The sequence below is a fragment of the Pelobates fuscus genome, chromosome 9 (genome assembly GCF_036172605.1).
Source record: "Pelobates fuscus isolate aPelFus1 chromosome 9, aPelFus1.pri, whole genome shotgun sequence".
NCBI classification, from domain to species: domain Eukaryota; kingdom Metazoa; phylum Chordata; class Amphibia; order Anura; family Pelobatidae; genus Pelobates; species Pelobates fuscus.
This window is the reverse complement of record NC_086325.1, coordinates 128490271-128513830: the sequence shown is the minus strand read 5'-3', so window position 1 is coordinate 128513830 and position 23560 is coordinate 128490271. Positions and strand designations below refer to the sequence as shown.

The 23560-nt window shown below is 47.5% G+C and overlaps 1 protein-coding gene across 1 annotated transcript in view; it reads left to right on the top strand.

Annotated features, from left to right (window-relative positions):
* Nucleotides 1-23560, top strand: part of LOC134573678 (cyclic nucleotide-gated olfactory channel-like) — a 216892-nt gene that overhangs the window by 147830 nt on the left and 45502 nt on the right. The window contains exons 3-4 of the mRNA XM_063433459.1: nucleotides 7428-7538; nucleotides 7715-7906. Coding sequence (XP_063289529.1) covers nucleotides 7428-7538; nucleotides 7715-7906 — 303 coding nt within the window. The remainder of the gene's footprint in view (nucleotides 1-7427; nucleotides 7539-7714; nucleotides 7907-23560) is intronic.

Genomic DNA, 23560 nt, shown 5'->3' with positions numbered 1-23560 from the left:
GTGGGTGGGAGGGTCATTCTGATGCTGACCTCAAGCTATATGAGTCATGTAAGGGGTGTCCCTTATATAGGGGAGTGAATTAATTTAAGCCCCTCCCACAAATACAGGCCAAACGGCCTTAATACTTGTGTAAGGGGCAAATAGCCGTATATGGAGTAAGGATCCAGCATAAGCGTAGGATAGTATAAAGGGAGCAAGTCGGTTGTGGTGTGCCGAGACCGACGATACGGTAGGCCTGTTAATAAAGAGGGCAAAAATGAATAATCAAAGATTTAATACAGTCAACAAATATATACAAATTAACCAGACATTTCCTTAAATGCATTACAGTATTTAATTCCTGGGAGGATTTTGAAGATAGGAATATAGGACCGCAAGTGGACATCATTTGTTGTGGGTAGGATAGTATGTTATCTACTGTTGGTGCGTGTTGACTTGTTTCAGAATGTGGTAGAGCCAATAGGTAATGATATATGTGTTTATGTACGTGGGATCGTTGAAGACAATGATCTGTCTGAGTGGTGGTGATGGTAGTGGATTCTCTGGCCTGAGAAAGGCATAGAAGGCAATGTGCATGGCTGGTAATTGCCGACTTGGTAGTATAATTGAATGGTTGTAGATCTAATGGGTCCGATAAGGATGAAAAGTTGGATGGCTATTGGTAATCTCTGAGAGGAACGTGGGGGAATGGATTCCTGAAAACCTCTGAGTATATTCTTGTCTGGTATGATAGCATGAAGTTTTGGTAGTTTTGGCCATAGGTTATCCTGTGTTGTTGAATGCCTGTAAAATATATAATTAATGGTGTGTGAGATAGTGAGATCGTTTAAATTTAAGGTGGCAAAAAGAAGCAAAACCTAGGAGAAATGTTATGACACAGGTTGAGCTATGTCATGTTCCAATGAGATTCTTTAAGCCAGGTGAAAAGCTGTGTTATGCATTCTACTAGTATGGGACGAAAGTGCTAGGTTCTACTAGTATGGGACGAAAGTGCTAGGTGGGATGTTATGCTGCATGAATATGTCTAATCCATGATTTTGTCTCTGGAATGAAAGAGTGGCCGTGACTGTATGGGCAGCTGTAGGAAGCGTATGATGAACATGCCTGGAATATTAATGAGATAATTGTCGGCAGGGATGTATACCCCCGCCTGGTACATGAAAGTAATAGAAATGTGATAAGTGGCCAACCAAGTGAGTTCCCCAGAAATATCATGACCTTATGGATGAGGAGTGGCGTTTGTTGATGATATGACATGTGCTTAGTTGTCTGAGTAACAACGGATTACTGACCCTGACCATGATTTACCCCATGCCACAGCAGCTGCTACAATGGGGTAGATCCCCCAAAGGGGCTGAGATGGTGGAAAAATGTCCAAACCTGGATGCCATGGCCAACAGCTCCAAAGCAATCGTTCCCGGTAGATCGCTGCCAAACCCGTGGTAGACGCTGCGTCTGACCATCTGGTTGGAGAAGTGTCAGACAATCCTGGAAGGAACATGCTTTTACCATGCCAAGTGGTTAAGAAATTCCCCCCCATGTGCAGGTCTGCTGTTGATGGTGTGTCTAGGGACATCCTCTGATCATCATGTTGGAAGTGTGGAAAAAAGGGGAATGTACTCTGGATGTGAAAGTGTGGTCTTGTGGTATGATTGGCATGGCAAAATGAAGGAAATAGGTAGAGATTGTAGTTCCTTGCAGTTGTAAGTACTAAGCAGGAGGTAGTGATTGATGTAGTTGAGAATGTTCCCTATTTGTCTTGTGGTAACTTGCGTGTATGGATGCCGACTCAAGTCGTATGCCCAGTAATGTGATGATAGTGTCTGGGCCATCTGTTTCTTATGGGGTACTGGGACGCCTAAGTGGTCAACCAGACTAAGCTATCGTGAGGCTTTTAGTGAAAAATATGTTATCTTTGATCAACAAGAAGTCTTCTAGATAGTATATGACTGTAAGGCCTCTGGATATGTTATCATAACCAGCACAGAGTATCTGTGAATGTTGATAGTAGGCTAATCTGTAGCCCGAAAGTTGCGCGGGGAAAGGATTGCCCATTTTATGCCATGTAAGTGCCAGTGTGTAGATGGTAGCCGTTTACTGCGTTGATGACATTGGTCTTACTTAACCAAGCTTCAACCCATGGTTGAGTGATAGCTGTAAAGGTAGATCAATGGTGTTGTATAGTAAGGAAACTCCTCGGAGGGTATGAGGGAGTTGAGACTTGGGGTAGCAGAGGTGTGTGGTGCCAATAAGTCTATGGTTAGTCTTTGTGACAATACCAATGTGTTTGTGTTTGGTGCCATGCTGTAAATGGTGGAGATTGGAAAACTCAAGTAAAGACCCTTCTGTAAATCTTGGCTATGAGTGTGTTTACAGCCAATGGTTTTGTTGTGCTGACTAAGTGAGGGCATGCTATATTCCTTGAAGGTGTATTTATGATACCTGTATGGGAGACCTTTGGAGCTCCAGAGCTTTATTAAATCTACTACAAGTCTGGAAGGGTGATGAGTCAGTAGTGTTGAAAATGCATTGGTGTGTACGTTATTTGTAAGTTGTATTGGGACACATGGTTTGTCATGTGCCCTGAACCATTTGAACATATATGGAACCGTCTATATGCAATGCAACTACTCATATCAATTGTCTCTGTTAGTTCAGAGGTGCTGGTACCTGGAGCCTGAGAGTGCTCGTCCATTTGTTTGGGACAAAATCCCTTCTGTATGGGTACCTGCACAAATAAACATCTCTACATATTCCAAATGCCAACCCAACCAAGGGATGGTCAGTTCCCGATTTACCTGGAATCCCTGGATCTGCATAGGAGCCTCGTCTAGGTTGTTTCGGTATGAAGGCTGTCACTTTTTCAGGATCCCATCTGTGCGATAGACCGGCTGGGTCATTAGGTGCCGTGTGCTGCAGGGCATCTTGAGGAAGTCCTAGTTTTGATAACAGTTCCTGTGCACCTTGCAGGTCGCTGACTTTGTGTGTCTCGTCGCCCTTTGCGATGGTTATGGTTCTGTTAAGGCGCCATCTATATGGGATTCCTTGTTGTCTCAGGAGCCCAGTGAGCGGTTTCATGGACCTCCTCCAGGCCAGAGTGCTCCCCGAGAGGTCTGCAAAGAAGGTTAATGACATTGTTTCAAATAGGTATGGGGAGCGGTCTTTGACTGTCACTAGAGTTGCCGCTTTATCCTTCCTTTGCTGAAAGCGAATTATGAGGTCTCGGGTAGCCTCTAATGGGGCTCTTGCAGGTTTCTGGGTCCTGAAGACACCGTCTAGGATGACTGCCTTAGCGTGCCGTGGCGGTAGTAGTGTTGTTAGGAGCCGTTGTGCGAGTTGCGGCAGTTCGGCTGGCTGGATGTCGTCAGGCACCCCTCTTATTTTCAGGTTGTTCACCCACCTTGTATCCTCTAGGGAGGTAAATCTCCATTCGAAATCGTCATTTCGACTCTGTAAACCCTTGATCTCCTGTTGTAAGGAGGTGATGTGGGTAGAATTTGTCGCGGAGGCAGTCTCCAGGGTGCCCAGTCTGCCCGATAGCCCCTGTATGTCCGTGCGGATGTTAGCCATATCTGATTGGATCGTGGCTTGGAGGTTTGCCAAAAGGCTTTTGAGCACTGCTGTGGTCACTGGTGCTGTGTCAGGGCTTGGGGGCTGTCGTGTGGCCACTGTCAGGCTGGGTAAATCGGGTACCTCTTCGCCCAGGGAGAAGTCGTCTGATACTTCGGAGTATGTCTCCGGGTAGTCGGCCATCTTAGGGCTCGTTGCTCCGTGGTCTTGTCTCCACATGGCTCCGATGTCCAAGCCCTGTCTGGGCTGATCTGGCTTCTGTTTTTTGGTCTTTCGACCCATAATGATTTCCCAACCACCTCTGAGTGTTTGCTGCTATTTTGGTCGGGTTTTGTACCATGAAACTGGTATTTTTTAGCTTGTATTCTCATGAGCTCTAGTGTCATGCGACCTGTCGGCTCCGCCAAATATGTATCAACCCTAACCCATTAAGTGCCGTATGTACAAGTGAAAAAGTGGTCTGTCCCCACCTTGTATGTTGTATGTCCCCTTGCTAGGGGAAAGTCTGTTGTGTGAGCAGCGTGCTGTGAAAAATGTATGTGAACTATATTACCAGTTACGTATATACAGATGCGTCTGCTACTGTGTAATATATGTATTTATACCAGATGTTGATATACTACTTGCTATGTGAATTGTTGTATGTCTTATTGAATGGTAGGGGTCAGTGAACATGGTGTTGCAAAATGCAAGTGCACTGGAAATCTGCAGAGTGCCCTATAGGTGGCAGTGTAGTTGGATACTGATTGGTATGTGAAATGTTGTTTGTCTGTTGACCTATAGGTGTCAGTGTTTTGGTGTTTGTAAAACCCCATGAAAATTGTCAATGTACTTGACACACCTGTAGGTGGCAGTGTTGATAGAACCACTGTTGGTCTTGATGTGAAATGTAAATTATTGTGAACTAAACCTGAAGTTGAGCCCATGCTGGAGTTTAATTTATGGTTTATGGTTATGTTTAAAACAATCTTATGTGTAATTTATATTGGCTGGTAAATTGTATATGACATGTGAAGACAGTTTTGCTGTTGACCAGTAGGGGTCAGAAATGCTGATTGTATGGTAAAAATACCCTTTAACCCCTTAAGGACCAAACTTCTGGAATAAAAGGGAATCATGACATTTCACACATGTCATGTGTCCTTAAGGGGTTAATCCAAACCCGTTTGACAATATACAATATGTGCACATAATAGCTTAATAACATTCATTGTAACAAACCAAAGTTCTGTTAGTGGGTTGTAAACGCACGAAACGTGTGTATAGTACAATAGTAAATGCATGAACTAGTTTGGTAGAAAATTGCACGAACCGTGAGCCTGATTTGTCAGAGAAACAAAACAAAACGAGCAGTGAGCTTTGAAATGCACGCACAGAATTGCCTAGTATGTTTAGGCAATTGAAACAGAATGTGTTCCCGTTCGGGAGTATGTTAATGCTCGAAATGAGCCAGTGACAGATATAAACAAGTGAGTTTAAACGAATGATATGCATGAACATGTAATGGTTTTAGAACAGACTTAGACAAAATGCAGCCGTAAAGTGAGGACCTGACATACATACACCGTACGTACATAAAACGTAAAATAAAAAATGTTAATGTTAATAAAAAAATATATATGTGTATTTTATAATACAAATATATATATATATATATATATATATATATATATATATATATGTATATATATATATATTATATATAGATATAAATATATATATAAAATATATATACACATATATATATTTTTTTTATTAACATTAACATTTTTTATTTTTTTTATTTTACACTTGCAGGGAGACTGCCTGTCAGCACAGACAGTCCCCCTGCAGGCAGATACACAGGCACCTATTGTGGCCATGTGACCGCTCTTTTAGAGCGATCACGTGGCCGCCGGGTCCTTATTCGCCACGGGGAGACTGCCTGGTCTGCAGGTAGTCTCCCCACACCGGTAGCAACGCTGATCGCCGCCGGGGCAACGACGGCGATCGGGTAAGTACATAATACCCTTATGACGGTTCAGGACCATCACCGGTCCTCAAGGGGATTTTTCAGATGACGGTCCTGAACCGTCACCGGTCGGGAAGGGGTGAAAGGGACACTCTAGTCCCCAGAACCACTGCAGCTTAATGAAGTGGTTCTGGTGTCTATAGCCTGTCCTTGCAGGCTTTTTAATGTAAACACACACTATGCGCAGCACTGGCATTAGTTCATATGGCATATCATATGGGTGGGGCATTGTGATGTCACATGGGGGGCGGCAAATTTTTCTATTTCCTAGAGCGGCAAAAATCCTTGCACTGGCCCTACCTGTCTCACAACTCAACTTTGAATTCTATGTGTCATCTTGCTCAGAAATGCTTTCAGACTTGAGAAAGGGAGGTTATCCTGAAGGCTTGTCATTAAAAAAATGTTAGTCCAATAAAAAAATGTATTACAAGATACGAATTGTATCTGTTTTTTACATATATATATATATATATTTATATATTTATATAGGTGTGTGTGTGTGTGTGTGTGTGTGTGTTTATATGGGTGTGTGTAGATATATAAAGAAATATAAAAAGTATATATGTGTCATTTAGTTTTTTGTTCTAACTTTATTTTGATATTAATCTTTGCATTGAATAAAACTACACTTAGAATTAAAGGCCCAAAACCCACATACATTCCTGCAACAAGAAGGCCATTTAATTTGGAACACTGCAGCTTTAAAGGCCCAAACCCAGGCAGGTCCATCCCTCCACAAGAAGGCCATTTAATTTTGAATAGTACAGCTTTAAAGGCCCAAAGCCACATCCATCCCTGCAACAAGAATGCCATTTAATTTTAAGCACTGCAGTTTTAAATTCTGAAATCCACATTCATTCCCGCAAAAAGAAGGCCATTTTTTTTTACTCTGCTCTAGGTATTCTAGAAATGCACAATAACGATAAGCCAAGCTTGGTCAAGAAGTACGAATAACAGAGTATTCAGACAAGCCAAATTTGGAATCCATAATATCACAGAATAAGGAATATACTATTGGGATCACAAGGAAACCACAACAGGCCACTGAACAGATGTAAAACACCTGAGGCTTTCCTCGATAGATATGACTTAAAAACTTGAGCATTGGCAATGATGAAAAGATGATGTCATGACAAGTTTGTAACATCATGATTTCATAAAAGGGTCAGAGCTACAGCATCTAGGGTCAGAAACGAGTGTGAAACTAATGTGGTTTCTACTTGGGGAGGTAGGTTCACCAGGTGAGTTCCACAGCGCAAGGGTATGTATTCTTACAGTGTAAAAAATGTACTAATCAAATTAACCAAATCCTAGAGAATGATAATGCACCAATACAAAGGCTGTATCCAGAAGTGGCAGCATGTAAGAGGTTGGAGGAGGAATTTCATGGTTGCATGTGTAAAATAATGAACAGCACTTCGGAGTACATACTAGTCACCACTTGTGCCCCAAGACTAAAGGATAATCTGACTAAGTAGTAAAACCCTGCCTATATGGAAAGAAATACTATTTAATAAAATGCATGAGATGCAAAGAAAGAAAAGTATGATAAGGGTGGAAAAGCAGGAGTTTACAATGGTAAAAAGTTAAACTCCTTATAGCAGTGGCAGCAGCTCTATGTAGATAGCCTTGGTCCATGGCTATTGCAGCCCACTGTAAATTTGCTGGATTTGCATAATGTCCTGCCCAGGTATGGTAATGCACAAGAACTGGCAATAAGCATGCAACCTTGAAATATCTAGTATATGGGTTAGTGATGGAGTTTAGCACAGACTATATTAAATAGTCTTAATAATAATATGCACATATCACAGTTTGTTTTCAACTACTTTGTAATATCTTACAGGCCTTTGACTGCATGTGATGACACATCCTCTGAACTGCAGAGGGTCATATCTCAGGATAATGGTGAGGTAATTTCCCATTCATCTTTCAGAGGAAGAGGAGCTCTATCCCGGTAAGAGAAAAATATTCACAAACTAACATTCTGTGACATCTATTGCTACATAATGTTTTATTTGTTTACTTTTCTCTGTCATTTTGCATTTTCTAAAAAGTTCTTTATATTTTACCGTTCAAACCAGTTATTAGATTTCAAAGGGAATTTTTCTTTTTCATGTTTTCTCCTTTAAGAATTGTGCGTTTGGTGGTTGTTCTCCGTGAATGGGCCCACAAGAGCTTACGTGAACAAGATGAAAGACCTGACTCTTTTCTAGATCGATTCCGAGGACCAGACATACAAACAACAGAAGGTCAAACTATAAAGGAGACTCAAGCAGCTGGAACTACAGAGGACAAATGCAAGAAGAAGAAGAAGAAGAAAAAGTAATTTTTTTTTATTTCGAAAAGGCTCAGTGTTGTTTATCATGTTTTAGTCCTCGCTTGTAACAGTAAGTATTTGTAAATGTGATCAGTTATTCTTAAACAAAATATATAAATGGGCAGGCAGAAGGTAGCATCTCAGAGGCATCAAAATGTATATATTAAAATATACACTTACTTTGTTTTCACCAAGATGGGCTCCACAGTAAATACAATCAGATACATTTACACACATTTGCCCTGAAGTAATCAGTGTATTCCCCAGTGTCTAACAGGAATATGCAACCTTTGGCACTCCAGATGTTGTGCATTACATGCCCCCTGATGCTTGCCAACACAATGGCTGTAAGAACATTATGCGAGATGTAGCCTACATCATCTGGAGTCTGGAGTGCAGAAGGTTGGCTACCCCTCATCTATACTTTAGTCTCAAATATTTATTACACCATTTTTTCATAGAATTAATACATGACCTTTATTTATAAAATTCAACAACAATTTGCAAGTCTGATGGGCAATAACTTGAATGTTAGTCTAAGAGAGACAAGGAAACTGTGAGGTTTAATTTGTACTACCCTTTATACTACCCTTTTTCACTGTCTCCCCAAAAGTCTTGTCTGTGGTCTCTCAGTGTTGTAATCAAGTGTTGTAATCCAAGGGAGGATAGTGATTATAGCAATCCCCAGAGTGACTATAGCTGTCCCCTCCACACATGAGATGAGGCTTATGTTGAGATTGAAGAAGCCACAACTGGCCTTATATGCAAATCCCCATGCAAGGAGTTTACTCTAACATATACCAGGGCATTCCCCACTGGACCTGAGAGGGGACTATGAGAAAGTACACACTTTACTTACATTGGCTCTCAGGTCCAGCACACTCCCACACAAAACAGGGTAATCCTTCCCCTGTGCATGAGAGATAATTTCGTCAGGAACTATACTAAACTCAATTATCTCAAGGCACAGAAAACACACATTTTAACAACCTCACAAAAGTATCTCCAGAACACATGTAAACCCCATAAAAGTCACATCCCCTGATAGCCTTGATCTGGGGGATCAACATATTGAAAAATCACCCAGATCGGTTCAGGGGTTTGGGATTTCCATGGGGGCTATAATTTGACAGACCGCACGCGAGGCTCCTGCCCAAAAGAGTTCCATCAAATCAGGCTGTGCAGTCGGTCTCTTTCAGGAGTTCACAATACAACAATACATACGAATGAAACTGTTCGTACGTGCTCTCAATCTGTGTCCCTCATTCGGGAGCTTGTTCCCACCGAACGCCACTCCTCTCATGTGACAGCCGAACGTACGAAGAGATGGAAGTCCCAGCGGTGTTCACGCCATTGAGTGTCAGATTATAGTTCCATGAACTTGACATAGGATGGTCAAATTCTGATACATGATCTCTAGTAACAGATCTGTAAGCTGGTCAGGCTCAGAATGTGATTTCATTTGTAGTGTAGAGTGTAGTGATAAGGAGCTTTTCAGGTACATCAGTATTGGGCATGGTCTTACTTTTACATTTTGACAGGGTTATTGCCTACAGTGAGAAATGCTGGGAAATCAAAGTGAATTTCAAAACTGAGGCCAAAATAGCAGCAGCGGTAACATTTTCCTATAAGTATGGAAGCCAGACTGAGAGGGTTTTCTGAGAAAAGCCAGGATGACCAGATAGATGGTAGCTATATGCAGATGTGTGGTGTCACAAACAGGCTACTCCAGGCATGCCTGTAACTTGGTTCAGTGTTTGAAAGGGTTAAACCCATATTTGGATGTAGCAGGAATGTGATGTGAATAAGTATAACAGAGTCTACCCCAAATACTCCCCCATAACGACAGACACCGAATTTGGATGAAACAGGCCACAGCATTTATTAAAACATAAGACTGTAGGACTCATCTAATATTTATTAAACTTTATAATTTTATTATAACCAGAGATAAATACATAAATAATCCATAACTTAACATATAATTTTTAACACCTAGTTCCCTACAGACTTTAGCTTACATAAGCATCCTTGCCTATGCACCAACTTGCCCACAGGGTTCTCGCCTCCCCCTCCCTTTTCCTTTCAATACTCAACACCAGCCAGCTTCTAGTTTACCATAGGGGGGCGTGTCCTGGACCTGTCAATGAGCAGTTGCATGTTGTGAGGGCGTCGCACAATTAAGGCCTCAACCTGAGCAATCTGAACCTTCAAAGTCCGATACAAACATAGAAAATAAATATGTCTCAGTCTAAAGCTAAACGGATGTCAGAGAGGCACGAAATGTTTTTTGCTCCAAGAACCAGGCAGACTAAGATTCAGATGCTGCCTGAGGAAATTCAAGATGGTGTTGAGGAGTCGGAGCTGAAGTGCTCGCAAAAATCACAAGCAACAGACTCTCCGGTCAGCCAAGGAGTATTACAAGCCATGCTGGAAAAACCTGTCCGAAAGAATATTGCATAACCTACAATCTTCTCTCGGAGACCTATGCAACGACCTGCAAGAATTGGGGACTGGCACCCTGACTGGGTACCTCCGTTGATGGATGCTCCTAGTGCTTCCTGAGGGCTACAAGCACTCCACTTGACACCATAAGCACTGCAGACCCCACGAACCGCCGCAGCTTGGTTGGGGTCTCGCCGTCTCCTACCCACCCTGGACCTACGACAAGGCTCCAGGTTCCAGTGGGTGAACCTCTCCTCCAAGAGAGTGAAGCAGGAACAAGCCCTTAAAAGAGCTTAGTAGTGATTATCCAAGGGAGTATGCAGAGCATAGCAATCCCTTGTACTGATATAGCAATTACCCCAATAAGAGACAATACTCTAGATTGAGGGTTTAAGCAGGAACAGAAAGCACTGAGGCTTTATTGCTTCTTATATACACATTTCCCCACAAGGTTACCACCCAAGTGGACCTAGTAGGGCACTGAAACCACAAACTCAACAACCAATCATTTACAGACACACAGTTAAACACTCCCATTCATTATAGTAAAATCTTCCCCTGTACTTGGGAGATAATTGGGCTAATTACTGTATCAGTTCAATTATCGGCAAGCGAAAATTACACTTTTTAAACAACTTTTATAACTTCAAAACTATACATGCAATTCCAATAAAGGTTACATTTTCTGAACTAGCATAATCAGGGAACAAACATATCCAAAAATCATGTGAATCGGTTCAGTGGTTCGGGAGACAGCTGGAAGTCACATTTGACCGACCGCCGCATGGTTTTCCTGCCCCAAAGCAGTTCCATAGATTTGGGCTGTGCGGCCGGTCTATCTTCTCCTTTAACCCCTTAAGGACACATGACATGTGTGACATGTCATGATTCCCTTTTATTCCTGAAGTTTGGTCCTTAAGGGGTTAAAGTAGATACAAATTGCATGAACGGCTCAGTTCGTGCATTACCTCAGTGTAAGTGTCTTGTTCGTTAGTTTCTCCCCTTAGAATAGCGCTCTGTTCGTATGGATTTAGCCGAACGCACGGAATGTAGAAGTCTCAGCGGTGTTCGTGGAAATCATAGTCAAAAATAGTTCCAGGCTTTCAATGACAAAACACAGCTGAGCGTGTTCGACTAAACAAAATGGTTAGCCAATTAAGCTGCAGTTAACCACAGCTCCTGTGAGGTCAATGAGCAGCACACTCCACTTGCGGGTGGTCTGGCCATTTGTCAGTTTGTTCGGTAAACGAACACGATTAGCATAATCCATTCGGCAATCCCTATTCACCGAACCATTGCAGGAAAAACGCACGAACAACAGTTTTACCCCAGTCCTGAACCAGAGTCTAACACAGGGGCCATAGTCACAAGGCAAAAGGCTAGCCATTAGTCCTCTCCAAGCACAAGTGGCGAAGGGCACTTCGTCACAACAGTGCTCAACAGAAAAATCTCTGCATTAGCGGAGTGACAGAAACGGTCAGTACAAATGAACTGGCTGCCTATATCACGGAGCTACTACATGTGATTGCCCCAGAGCTTGCAAGAGATATCCTACTTATGGAGCGTGTACATTGTAAAGCTAGGCCCAAATTCCTGCCTCCTGATACCCCGAGAGAAATACTGCTACTCCTCCACTATTATCATGCTAAGGAGGAAATGCTCAAGAGAAGCAGGTATCACAAGGACTGTCCTGAGAAATACCGGGATGTTGTGGTATCTGCAGACATTTCAGCATTCACACTTAAGAAGAAAAGATCTATGCACACCATCACAGAACAACTCAGACCACACCAAATTGTTTAACGTTGGGGATACCCTGTGAAATGGCTGATACAGCGTGAAGTATATGGTATTGCCTACCCCGGAAGACAGATTCAAGGTACTTTGTGAATGGGGATTGGAGCCAACAGAAGTGACAAGACCCTCTGGAAACACACAATGTCTTTCTCCCGAATGGAAGAGGCCCAGGAGAAGATGTGACCAGTTTCAAAGAACTGTAAGTATTTTTTTACCTCTAGACCTATTGTCCCTAAGACCATTATATGTCTGTATAATTCAGGATAGGTAGTGTTTTCATGGGGTGGCCTCCCTCCTGACCACCCACTCCAGGAAAGTGCTGAAGCACTCGAAGTAGAAAACAAGATATGGAACAGCCCATTGGGAGGCACATATCCACGTAGTACTTATCTTCAAAAACACAACCCAGGACATGATGACATTCTGGATGTATTGGCAGCAAACGGAAGGCTACCTCCACGTCAGCCTTAGCCAGCAAGGCCCCAGGGCCTGTGGCCCTGACCATGCAGACCGCCGCATCAAAGGACGCGTAGGACACTCGGCAGAATTCTGAAGAAATGTCATCATTCACTGAACCACCGCGAGGGTACAACAAATGATGAATCAAACAGTATTTTTCCTTGCTCCTTTTTGAGCACCAAATCCAAGGGGGAGACCCACAGGTCCGACAAAGGGGGGGGTTGCTAAAGTTTTCCCAACCCCATGCGGGAAATCTTGAACTGACCAAAGGTAACGAAACAGCAGCAAAGGGGGGCGAAAAGAGAAAGGAATCCAGAAACTGTGCTCAAAGCCTTCCAACAGGATGTTGGCTGACCAACGATTCCTATAACGGATGAGCCACAGGTGCATCGCACTTGCAACCACTGGCGTCGTCACCCTTAGATCCCAGCTCCCCTTTCTCGCTAGCTTTTCCCCGCTTGAAACACCGGAAGACTGAACACCGCAGGTGGAGCATTCGTGCTTGAACTGGCACAAGGCTCCCCATTTGCAATGACTGTCATTAAATTTGAAACAACAGCCTGGCCTCTGCTGCACAGCCAGTGAGGCAGACGATCCTCTCCCTCCACCCCCCGGAAAGCACAAGCTGCTGCGGTGCCGGGTGGGTCATAATGGAGAGGGGGGGGGGGGAGACAAATTGCTCACGAAGGTGTCTGCCACCATCTAGGGCAGCTGCAGCTCTGAGGGCAGACAGGATTGATTCCACATCTATCCTCAAGCCAGGCCCGTCGCTAGCGGGCAGGCAAACCAAGCAACTGCTTGGGGCCCCGAGCAGAGCCGGTACTTACTATAAGGCTGCAGCCGCCTGAGCGCTCTATAGAGAGCCTCAGGCGGCTGCAGCACTCCTCGTCATCACCTCCCCTTCTCTGGCTTTAGCGTGGCCGAGCTCCTCTTCCTCCTGTCAGTCCGGCCGGGTACCGCGCGGTAACAGGAGATTCAGTTTCCTGTTCCCGGCCGGACTGACAGGAAGTGAGCACTCAGTGTGCACTTCCTGTCAGTCCGACTGGGAACAGGAAACTGAATCTCCTGTTACCGCGCGGTACCCGGCCGGACTGACAGGAGGAAGAGGAGCTCCGCAACTCTACAGCCAGAGAAGGGGAGGTGAGAAGAACATAGGGAGGGAGGGAGGGGGGTAGTAAAAAGAGCATAGGGAGGGGGAGGGGAGTATGAAGGACACAGGGAGGGGGAGGGGGGAGTAAGAAGGACACAGGGAGGGGGAAAGGAGTAAGAAGGACACAGGGGGGAGGGGGGATTAAGAAGGACACAGGGAGGGGGAGAGGAGTAAGAAGGACACAGGGAGGGGGAGGGGGGAGTAAGAAGGACACGGGGAGGGGAGTATGAAGGACACAGGGAGGGGGAGGGGGAGTAAGAAGGACACAGGGAGGGGGAGAGGAGTAAGAAGGACACAGGGAGGGGGAGAGGAGTAAGAAGGACACAGGGAGGGGAGGGGGAGTAAGAAGGACACATGGAGGGGGAGGGGGGAGTAAGAAGGACACAGGGAGGGGGAGAGGAGTAAGAAGGACACAGGGAGGGGGAGGGGGGAGTAAGAAGGACACGGGGAGGGGAGTATGAAGGACACAGGGAGGGGGAGGGGGAGTAAGAAGGACACATGGAGGGGGAGAGGAGTAAGAAGGACACAGGGAGGGGGAGAGGAGTAAGAAGGACACAGGGAGGGGAGGGGGGAGTAAGAAGGACACATGGAGGGGGAGGGGGGAGTAAGAAGGACACAGGGAGGGGGAGAGGAGTAAGAAGGACACAGGGGGAGGGGGGAGTAAGAAGGACACAGGGAGGGGAGAGGAGTAAGAAGGACACAGGGAGGGGGAAGGAGGAGTAAGAAGGACACAGGGAGGGGGAAGGAGGAGTAAGAAGGACACAGGGAGGGGAGGGGGGAGTAAGAAGGACACAGGGAGGGGGAGGGGGAGTAAGAAGGACACAGGGAGGGGGAGGGAGGAGTAAGAAGGACACAGGGAGGGGAGGGGGGAGTAAGAAGGACACAGGGAGGGGGAGAGGAGTAAGAAGGACACAGGGAGGGGAGAGGAGTAAGAAGGACACAGGGAGGGGGAGAGGAGTAAGAAGGACACAGGGAGGGGGAGGGGGAGTAAGAAGGACACAGGGAGGGGAGGGGGGAGTAAGAAGGACACAGGGAGGGGAGGGGGGAGTAAGAAGGACACAGGGAGGGGAGGGGGGAGTAAGAAGGACACAGGGAAAGGGGAGGGGAGTAAGAAGGACACAGGGAGGGGGAGGGGGAGTAAGAAGGACACAGGGAGGAGGAGGAGGGAGTAAGAAGGACACAGGGAGGGGGAGGGGGGAGTAAGAAGGACACAGGGAGGGGAGGGGGGAGTAAGAAGGACACAGGGAGGGGAGGGGGGAGTAAGAAGGACACAGGGAAGGGGGAGGGGAGTAAGAAGGACACAGGGAGGGGGAGGGGGGAGTAAGAAGGACACAGGGAGGAGGAGGAGGGAGTAAGAAGGACACAGGGAGGGGAGGGGGGAGTAAGAAGGACACAGGGAGGGGGAGAGGAGTAAGAAGGAAACAGGGAGGGGGAGGGGGGAGTAAGAAGGACACGGGGAGGGGGGAGTAAGAAGGACACAGGGAGAGTGGAGTAAGAAGGACACAGGGGGGAGTAAGAAGGACACAGGGGGGGTGAGTAAGAGGGACACAGGGAAGGGGGAGGGGAGTAAGAAGGACACAGGGAGGGGGGAGTAAGAAGGACACAGGGAGGAGGAGGAGGGAGTAAGAAGGACACAGGGAGGGGGAGGGGAGTAAGAAGGATACAGGGAGGGGGAGGGGGAGTATGAAGGACACAGGGAGGGTAGGAGGGGAGTAAGAAGAACACATGGAGAGGGGGTGAGGAGATGAGGAAAACACAGGGAAGGGGAGGTGAGCAGATGCAGAGATAAGGAGAACACAGGGAGGGCAGGGTGAGGAGAATATGGGGGGGGTGAGAAGAGACTGGTAGGGGAGAGTGGAGGGAGATGAAAGACCACTAAGGGGCAGTGCAGAGCTCTAAGCAGTATTTGCACTGTAAACATTATTTATCGAAATAAAGTGTGGGTGAACTTAAACTGTATGGCTATGTTGTGGTTCCTGTAGGCCTTGCGTGCATGTGGGGGGTGGGGGGGTTGGGTTGGGAGGGCCTCCATGACCGTTTTGCTTGGGGCCCCCAAATTCCTTCAAACGGCCCTGCCTCAAGCAGAAAGTTTCCAAAGGCCCAGGACAAACAGGAGCAACAGAGTAAGGGTAAGTTGTTTGCTGACCCGTCTCCCAAGAGGCACTGAGGTAAGATGATCCATACACCACTCCCAAACACATAACCACTCTCATACACACTTACAACGAATCACCAGCATCCATCCCCACATTCATACATGTGCTCCTGTCTGTTTAGCTGTGCTATCTCCCCAGGACCTCGTTCTTTATGTTCTAGAACCAAATAAACTAATACTAAAAAGTCTACTGTTAATGACACAACATTAACTCTGATATAAAAGCTGACACCATAATATTATAGTATATGCAAATACAATGGTGAGTCCTAGGTTACTCAAACCAATTTAAATTGAAATCATCTAAAACACATTTTAGAAAAATTATATATAAAAACAATATTATATTTAATGCAGTAATAGACAAAGGCAGAACCTGTAGTTCATTTGGAATTGCTAGGCCTGCTTTTTCTTGGAAGGGGCAATACAATGTAGAAACCTCTGCAACATGAGGCATGATAAATGCCCCAACCCTGGCTAAAAATTGTCTAGAGAATTTGTTTTCAGGGACGGACTGACAACTCACAGGGCCCTCGGTTAGTAGGAGATCAAGAACCCCCCTACTGGTGCAAGGTCAGGGGCGGGTTGGGCCGGGGGGCAGGGAGGCAATTGCCCCCCAAGCCGCCCTAAATCCCATTAAGACCGGCCGCGGCGGGCCGGCCCTTTAAATGCTGCAGCCGCCTGAACGCTCTATAAAGAGCGCTCAGGCGGCTGCAGAACAGATTCTCCCCTCCCCTCCCCTGTAGCGTGGCCGAGCTGCTCTCCGGTCCCGGCCGGAGTGATGGGAAGGTGCACGCTCAGTGTGCACCTTCCTTTCAGTCCGGCCGGTTACAGGAAACAGAAACTCCTGTTCCGCGCGGAGTTTCTGTTTCCTGTAACCGGCCGGACTGACAGGAAGTGCACACTGAGCGTGCACCTTCCCATCACTCCGGCCGGGACCGGAGAGCAGCTCGGCCACGCTACAGGGGATGGGGTAAGAAGAAGAGGGGAGGGGGGAAGTAAGAAGAGGGGAGCGAGGGGGGAAGTAAGAAGAGGGGAGGAAGGGGGGAAGTAAGAAGAGGGGAGGGAGGGGGGAAGTAAGAAGAGGGGAGGGAGGGGGGAAGTAAGAAGAGGGGAGGGAGGGGGGAAGTAAGAAGAGGGGAGGGAGGGGGGAAGTAAGAAGAGGGGAGGGAGGGGGGAAGTAAGAAGAGGGGAGGGAGGGGGAAGTAAGAAGAGGAGAGGGAGGGGGGAAGTAAGAAGAGGGGAGGGGGGAGTAAGAAGAGGGGGGAGTAAGAAGAGGGGGGAGTAAGAAGAGGGGAGGGGGGAGGAGTAAGAAGAGGGGAGGGGGGAGTAAGAAGAGGGGGGAGAGTAAGAAGAGGGGGGAGAGTAAGGAGGGGAGGGGGGAGTAAGAAGAGGGGGGAGAGTAAGAAGAGGGGGGAGTAAGAGGGGGGAGAGTAAGAAGAGGGGGGAGTAAGAGGGGAGAAGGGCGTAAGAAGAGGGGGGAGTGAGGGGAGGGGGGAGTAAGAAGAGGGGAGGGGGAGAGTAAGAAGAGGGGAGGGGAGGGGAGGGGGTAGTAAGAAGAGGGGAGGGGGGAGGAGTAAGAAGAGGGGAGGGGGGAGTAAGAAGAGGGGGGAGAGTAAGAAGAGGGGGGAGAGTAAGAAGAGGGGGGAGAGTAAGAAGAGGGGGGAGAGTAAGAAGAGGGGGGAGAGTAAGAAGAGGGGGGAGTAAGAGGGGAGAAGGGCGTAAGAAGAGGGGGGAGTGAGGGGAGGGGGGGAGTAAGAAGAGGGGAGGGGGAGAGTAAGAAGAGGGGAGGGGGGAGAGTAAGAAGAGGGGAGGGGGGAGTAAGAAGAGGGGAGGGGGGAGAGTAAGAAGAGGGGGGTAAGAAGAGGGGAGGGGGGGAGTAAGAAGAGGGGAGGGGGGAGTAAGAAGAGGGGAGGGGGGAGTAAGAGGGGAGAGGGGAGTAAGAAGAGGGGGGGAGTAAGAGGGGAGAGGGGAGTAAGAAGAGGGGGGAGTGAGGGGAGGGGGGGAGTAAGAAGAGGGGAGGGGGAGAGTAAGAAGAGGGGAGGGGGGGAGTAAGACGAGGGGAGGGGGTAAGAAGAGGGGGGTAAGAAGAGGGGAGGGGGGAGAGTAAGAAGAGGGGAGGGGGGAGTAAGAAGAGGGGAGGGGGAGTAAGAAGAGGGGAGGGGGGAGTAAGAAGAGGGGAGGGGGGAGTAAGATGAGGGGAGTGGGGAGTAAGTGGAGGGGGGAGTAAGAAGAGGGGGGAGTAAGAAGAGGCGAGGGGGAGAGTAAGAAGAAGGGGGGAGTAAGAAGAGGGGAGGGGGGATAATAAGAGGGGGGAGTAAGAGGGGAGGGGGGGAGTAAGGAGAGGGGCGGAGTAAGAGGAGGGGGGAGTAAGAAGAGGGGAGGGGGGAGTGTAAGAAGGAGGGGAGAAAAGAAAAAGAGGGGGGAAGAAGAGGGGAGGGGAGTAAGAAGAGGGGGAGGGGGAGTAAGAAGGAGGGGAGATAAGAAAAAGAGGGGGGTAAGAAGAAGAAGGGGGGGTAAGAAGAAGAAGGGGGAGTAAGAAGAAGGGGGGAGTAATAAGAAGAAGGGGGTAAGAAGAACAAGGGGGGAAGTAAGAAGAACACAGGGAGGAGGGGGTTAAGAAGAACATGGGGGGTGAGGAGAACACACAGAGGGAGGAGTGAGAAGAACACAGGGAGGGGGAGGGGGGATGAGAAGAGCACAGGGAGGGTGGGTGAGTGTGAGAAGAGACCGCTAGGGGAGGGTGGGGGAGTGGAGAGACCACTAAGGGGCAGGGGAGAGCTCTAAGGGACAGAAGGGGCAGCTCTATAGGACAGGGGGCAAGACAGTGAGCTCTTCACACTACACGCACACACACACACACACACACACACAATGCATCCCTATACATACACAGAAACACACAATGCATCCCTATACATACACAGAAACACAACATGCTTCCCTTACACACAGAGAAACACACAATGCATCCATTACACACACAAACACACACAATGCAACCCTTACACACAAAGACAATGCATCATTTGCACACATACACAGAAACATACAATGCAAACCCTTACACACACATGCAAACACACACACTGTTTTTCTTACATACACACAGAAACACAATGCATCTCTTACACTCAATGCACACACATACAGACACACACCTTGCATGCAAACACAGATTCACACAATGCATCCCTTACACACAACCAGAAACACACAATACATCCCTTATACACAAATACACACTGCATCACCTGCACAAACTGGTATCCCTATACACTACATACCATAACCACACATATTAGATCCTCTACAATAACACATAACACATCCCCTACACACTCCACTCCCTGTGAGCGAACTCATGGGTGGGTGGAACATATAAGTGGACTTATGAGTGGGCCTTATGGGCATACTCACCGTCAGGCACTGGGGCCCAGACCTTGAGCTGTGTAAGAGGCCCCCAAAAAATGGAGCTGCTTCCAATTCTCCCAGAACATTGAATTTTGTGACCACAGTTGCAAACAGCCTCCAGAGATCCGGTTCTACACCAGACCAGTGGAGCCAAACTGCAGCCCATCATCATCCTCATCTAATTGTAAGTAGGCAATTTAGTATATTATTAGTGACCCTAATCTATAATTTACCTCACATTAAAGGGACACTATAGCTTAATGAAGTGGTTCTGGTGTCTATAGCTGGTCCCTGCAGGCTTTTTAATGTAAACACACACTGTGTGCAGCACTGGCGTTAGTTCATATGGCAGATCATATGGGTGGGGCATTGTGATGTCACATGGGGGGGCGGTTTATTTATTTTTTCTCTAGGGCGGCAAAAATCCTTGCACCGGCTCTGATCCTGGGCAGGTGCACCAGTGTACTGGTGACCCACAGGAGGGGAGTGCACTGATTGCACTGCACTCTCCTTCTGCCCAGACCCGTCTTGACCGCAGTGCAAGTGCCCTCTGCCCCTAATTTACAGTGGCTCACACTCACAACAAGCAGTGCCTGGAGCCCTTTGCAGAGACGGAAACAAAGAGGTTCTGCGGCAGCTAGCCGTCCTGCAAGCATTACATTAAACAGCTGTTCCCCATGCAGCCACAGGTGGTGTTGTGCTGGGAGACTGTGATTACTCTTCACTTCCTCCCAGACTACAGAGCAGCGCATGGGGGAGAGAGAGGAGGAGGCATGCTTTAATCTTGAATAAATCCTCTAAGCAAACCTTTATAAATTTGGGGGGATCAGCTCTGTTTCCACAGTTTATTGGTGTTTACTCTGATGACTGTATTAATATTGAGGGATGTCTAAGTAGTAACGTCAGTGTGTGTCAGCAGGGCCAGCCGTTGGGGTGGGCAAGCTGTGCGGTCACGCAGGGTGCCATGACAACAGAGGCACCCGGCGGCCAACACAGCTCACAAGTTGGGTACACCAGCATATTTAATTTAAACGATTCGCTGGTGGTCCACTGGTGCGCACCAGCAGTAGGTGCAGTCAGATCATATCCTCTCCCTCGTGGTTTCGGCGCTCAGTTAGTGAGTCAGAGCACAGGCTCAGAGATTCTCAGCCTGTGCTCTGACAACATTGAAAGTCAGAGCCGTGAAGGAGCGGGTATGGCTAAGAGCTACTGATTAGCATAACATCAATATCCGTTATAAAACCAGGAAAGGGTGGGCATGGATGGTGAACTGATTTGGTGGCGCAATGGGCCACTTGACTGGTTTTGCCCCCCAGGCCTAAGGCTGCCAGCCCTCCCCTGCTTGTGCCGGTGAGGGAGATCTCAATTCAATCGGGGAGAGAGGTAGCTGCCTTGGACCCAGGGCTGCAGGAGAGGCCGACCTGTAAGGCAAATCGTTCCTCCCGCAAGCAGGCTGTGTGGAGCGTTGCAGCGCATTACCATTGCAATGCTCCACACAGCATTCTGCGTGCAGTAGGACAGGAGACAGCCTGCAGCCAGACAAGCTGAAGGCTGTACAGAATTCACAACTGGGCCACCAGGGCTGGCTGTGTCCCAGCCTCGTTCACCAAAGGTAAGAAGAAGGATGGGGGGGACATATAGATTTTATTTAACGTATAGTAGTATTAAAAAAACAAAAAACATTTGCTACCTGCACCCCTCAAACACACACACAGCACCCAACACACATATAGCACTCCACACACACGCAGCGCCCCACTCACATAGCACTCCACACACACACACACAGAACCCCACACTCACATAGCATTCCACACACACACAGCCCCCCACACACACCACACCCGTACACACAAACACATACATTGCACCCCTCACTGTAGTGTGTGTGTATTCAGCCGTCTGTGTATGTATTCAGCTGTCTGTGTGTATGTTTGTATTCAGCGGACTGTGTATGTATTCAGCACTCTCTATGTGTACTCAGCAGTCTGTGTGTGTGTGTGTGTGTCTATTCGTCAGTCTGTATGCGTGTATTCATCAGTCGTCGTGTGTATGCATTCAGCAGTCGGTGTGTGACTGCATTCAGCAGTCTGTGTGTATGTATTGAATGTATGCATTGCATTTGTTGGAGGTACTTCTAAATATAATCTTCGTTGTATCTATAATTTAAATTTTTATTCCTGTAAGTTGTGTAGGCAGGGCCCCAGTGCACTGCTTTGCCCGGGGGCCCATAATGTTGTTAAGATGGCACTAGTGTCTGTCAGTGTGTGTGTGTGTCAGCAAGTGTGTCTGTCAAGTAAGTGTCTGTCAGTGAATGTGTGTGTGTGTGTCTGCCTGTCAGTGTGTGTGTGTATGTGTCTGCCTGTCAGTGAGTGTTTGTCAGGGTTTGTGTGTGTATGTTATTGAGAGTGAGGGCCAGTGTGTCTGTCAGCAGGGCCAGCCTTTGAGGTATGCAAGCTGTGGGGTCATGTAGGGCGCAATAACAACAGAGGCGCCCGCGGCCAACACAGCTCACAAGTTTTGGACACCAGCATATTTAATTTAAACGATTCCCTGGTGGTCCATTGGTGCGCACCAGCAGTAGGTGCAGTCAGATCATATCCCTTGTGGTTCCGGTGCTCAGTTAGCGAGTCAGAGCACAGGCTCAGAGATTCTCAGCCTGCGCTCTAACAACATTGAAAGTCTGAGCTGCGAAGGAGTGGGTATGGCAAAGAGCTACTAATTAGCATAATATCAATATCCGTTATAAAACCAGGAAAAGGTGGCCATGGATGGTGAGCTGATTAAGGGGGGCAATGGGCCACTTGACTGGATTTGCCCCCCAGGCCTGAGGCTGCCAGCCCTCTCCTGCACTGCATCCACTATACACACAAACACTGTGCATCCATTATACACACACACACACACATGCTGGATCCACTGCTTCAACTACACAAATAAACACACTGCACACAATACACACACTGCATCCACTACACACACTGCATAACATAATGGACGTGGGCATGTTTTGGTTGGTGTGGATTTGTTGGAGGGGGGACAGCATTTCATACTTGAACCCAGGTAGCACAATGCCTTGGCTGGCCCGGCTTTATACTATGCAATCGCCGAATCAGATCGGCATTATGTGGCTCCTCCCCTGCCCTGCTGAGCCGAGTAGCGTGACCGCGTGAACACTAGATGTCTCATGTCACGCGGGCGGGGTCAAGTGACATCAAGCGGCAGCTAGGAGGAAAAGACTGGTGCTGCACTGTTGAGCTGAGAGACTGTGTGTGAGTGAGTTGGTGAGTCTCTCAAGTTCACAACTAAGGAATGAAGACTAATACTACTGACTTGGTTGAATGGTTCTTACTTTTTTATATAACAGATTAAGATTCTCCTCAGCAAGGCCTGTCCAAGACATTGCACAGGGAGTGCACTCACTGTCATGCACATTTACAATACAAATATTTCATTGAAATGGAATGGCACAAGCCAAGAGACCCTGAGAGTCAGTGTCACAGTGAAACTGACTCTCAGCCTGGGTCTCTTGTCTTGTGCCATTCCATTTAAATTAATTTACTTCAATATTTCTATTGTAAATGTCCCCCAACAGTGGCATAAACACAATCCATGGGGCCCTGGCGCAAAACTGATCCATGCCCCCCCTCTCCCTCCCCTGCCCTCCCCCAGATCCATGCCCCCCCAACACATACATACACACAGACAGACACACCCACACATACAGACAGACACACATACACATACACCCCCCGACAGACACATACATATATACACACATACATACAGACACACAAATACATACACACAGACACACATACATACAGACAGACACACATACACACACTCCCGACAGACATACACACAGATACATACAGACACATACATACACACACACATACATAAAGCGACACGGACACACACACATACAGAGACACACATACAGACAGACACATACACACATATATACACACACACACACACACACACACATACAGACACATACATACAGAGACACATATACACAGACACACACACCAGTGGGGCCTCAGCCTGATGGGAGTCAGAGTTCCCACTCGGACTCCCTCCTTCCTCCCGCGCGGCTCTCTGATAGCTGGGAGGAGTGACGGGCAGTCACTTCCTCCCAGCTCTGTCTGATGTCATCACAGGGAACCCGGTCGGGCTGTTAAAACGCCCAGCCCTTACCCCCCATCTACATCGGGTGGCCCTAACAGCATG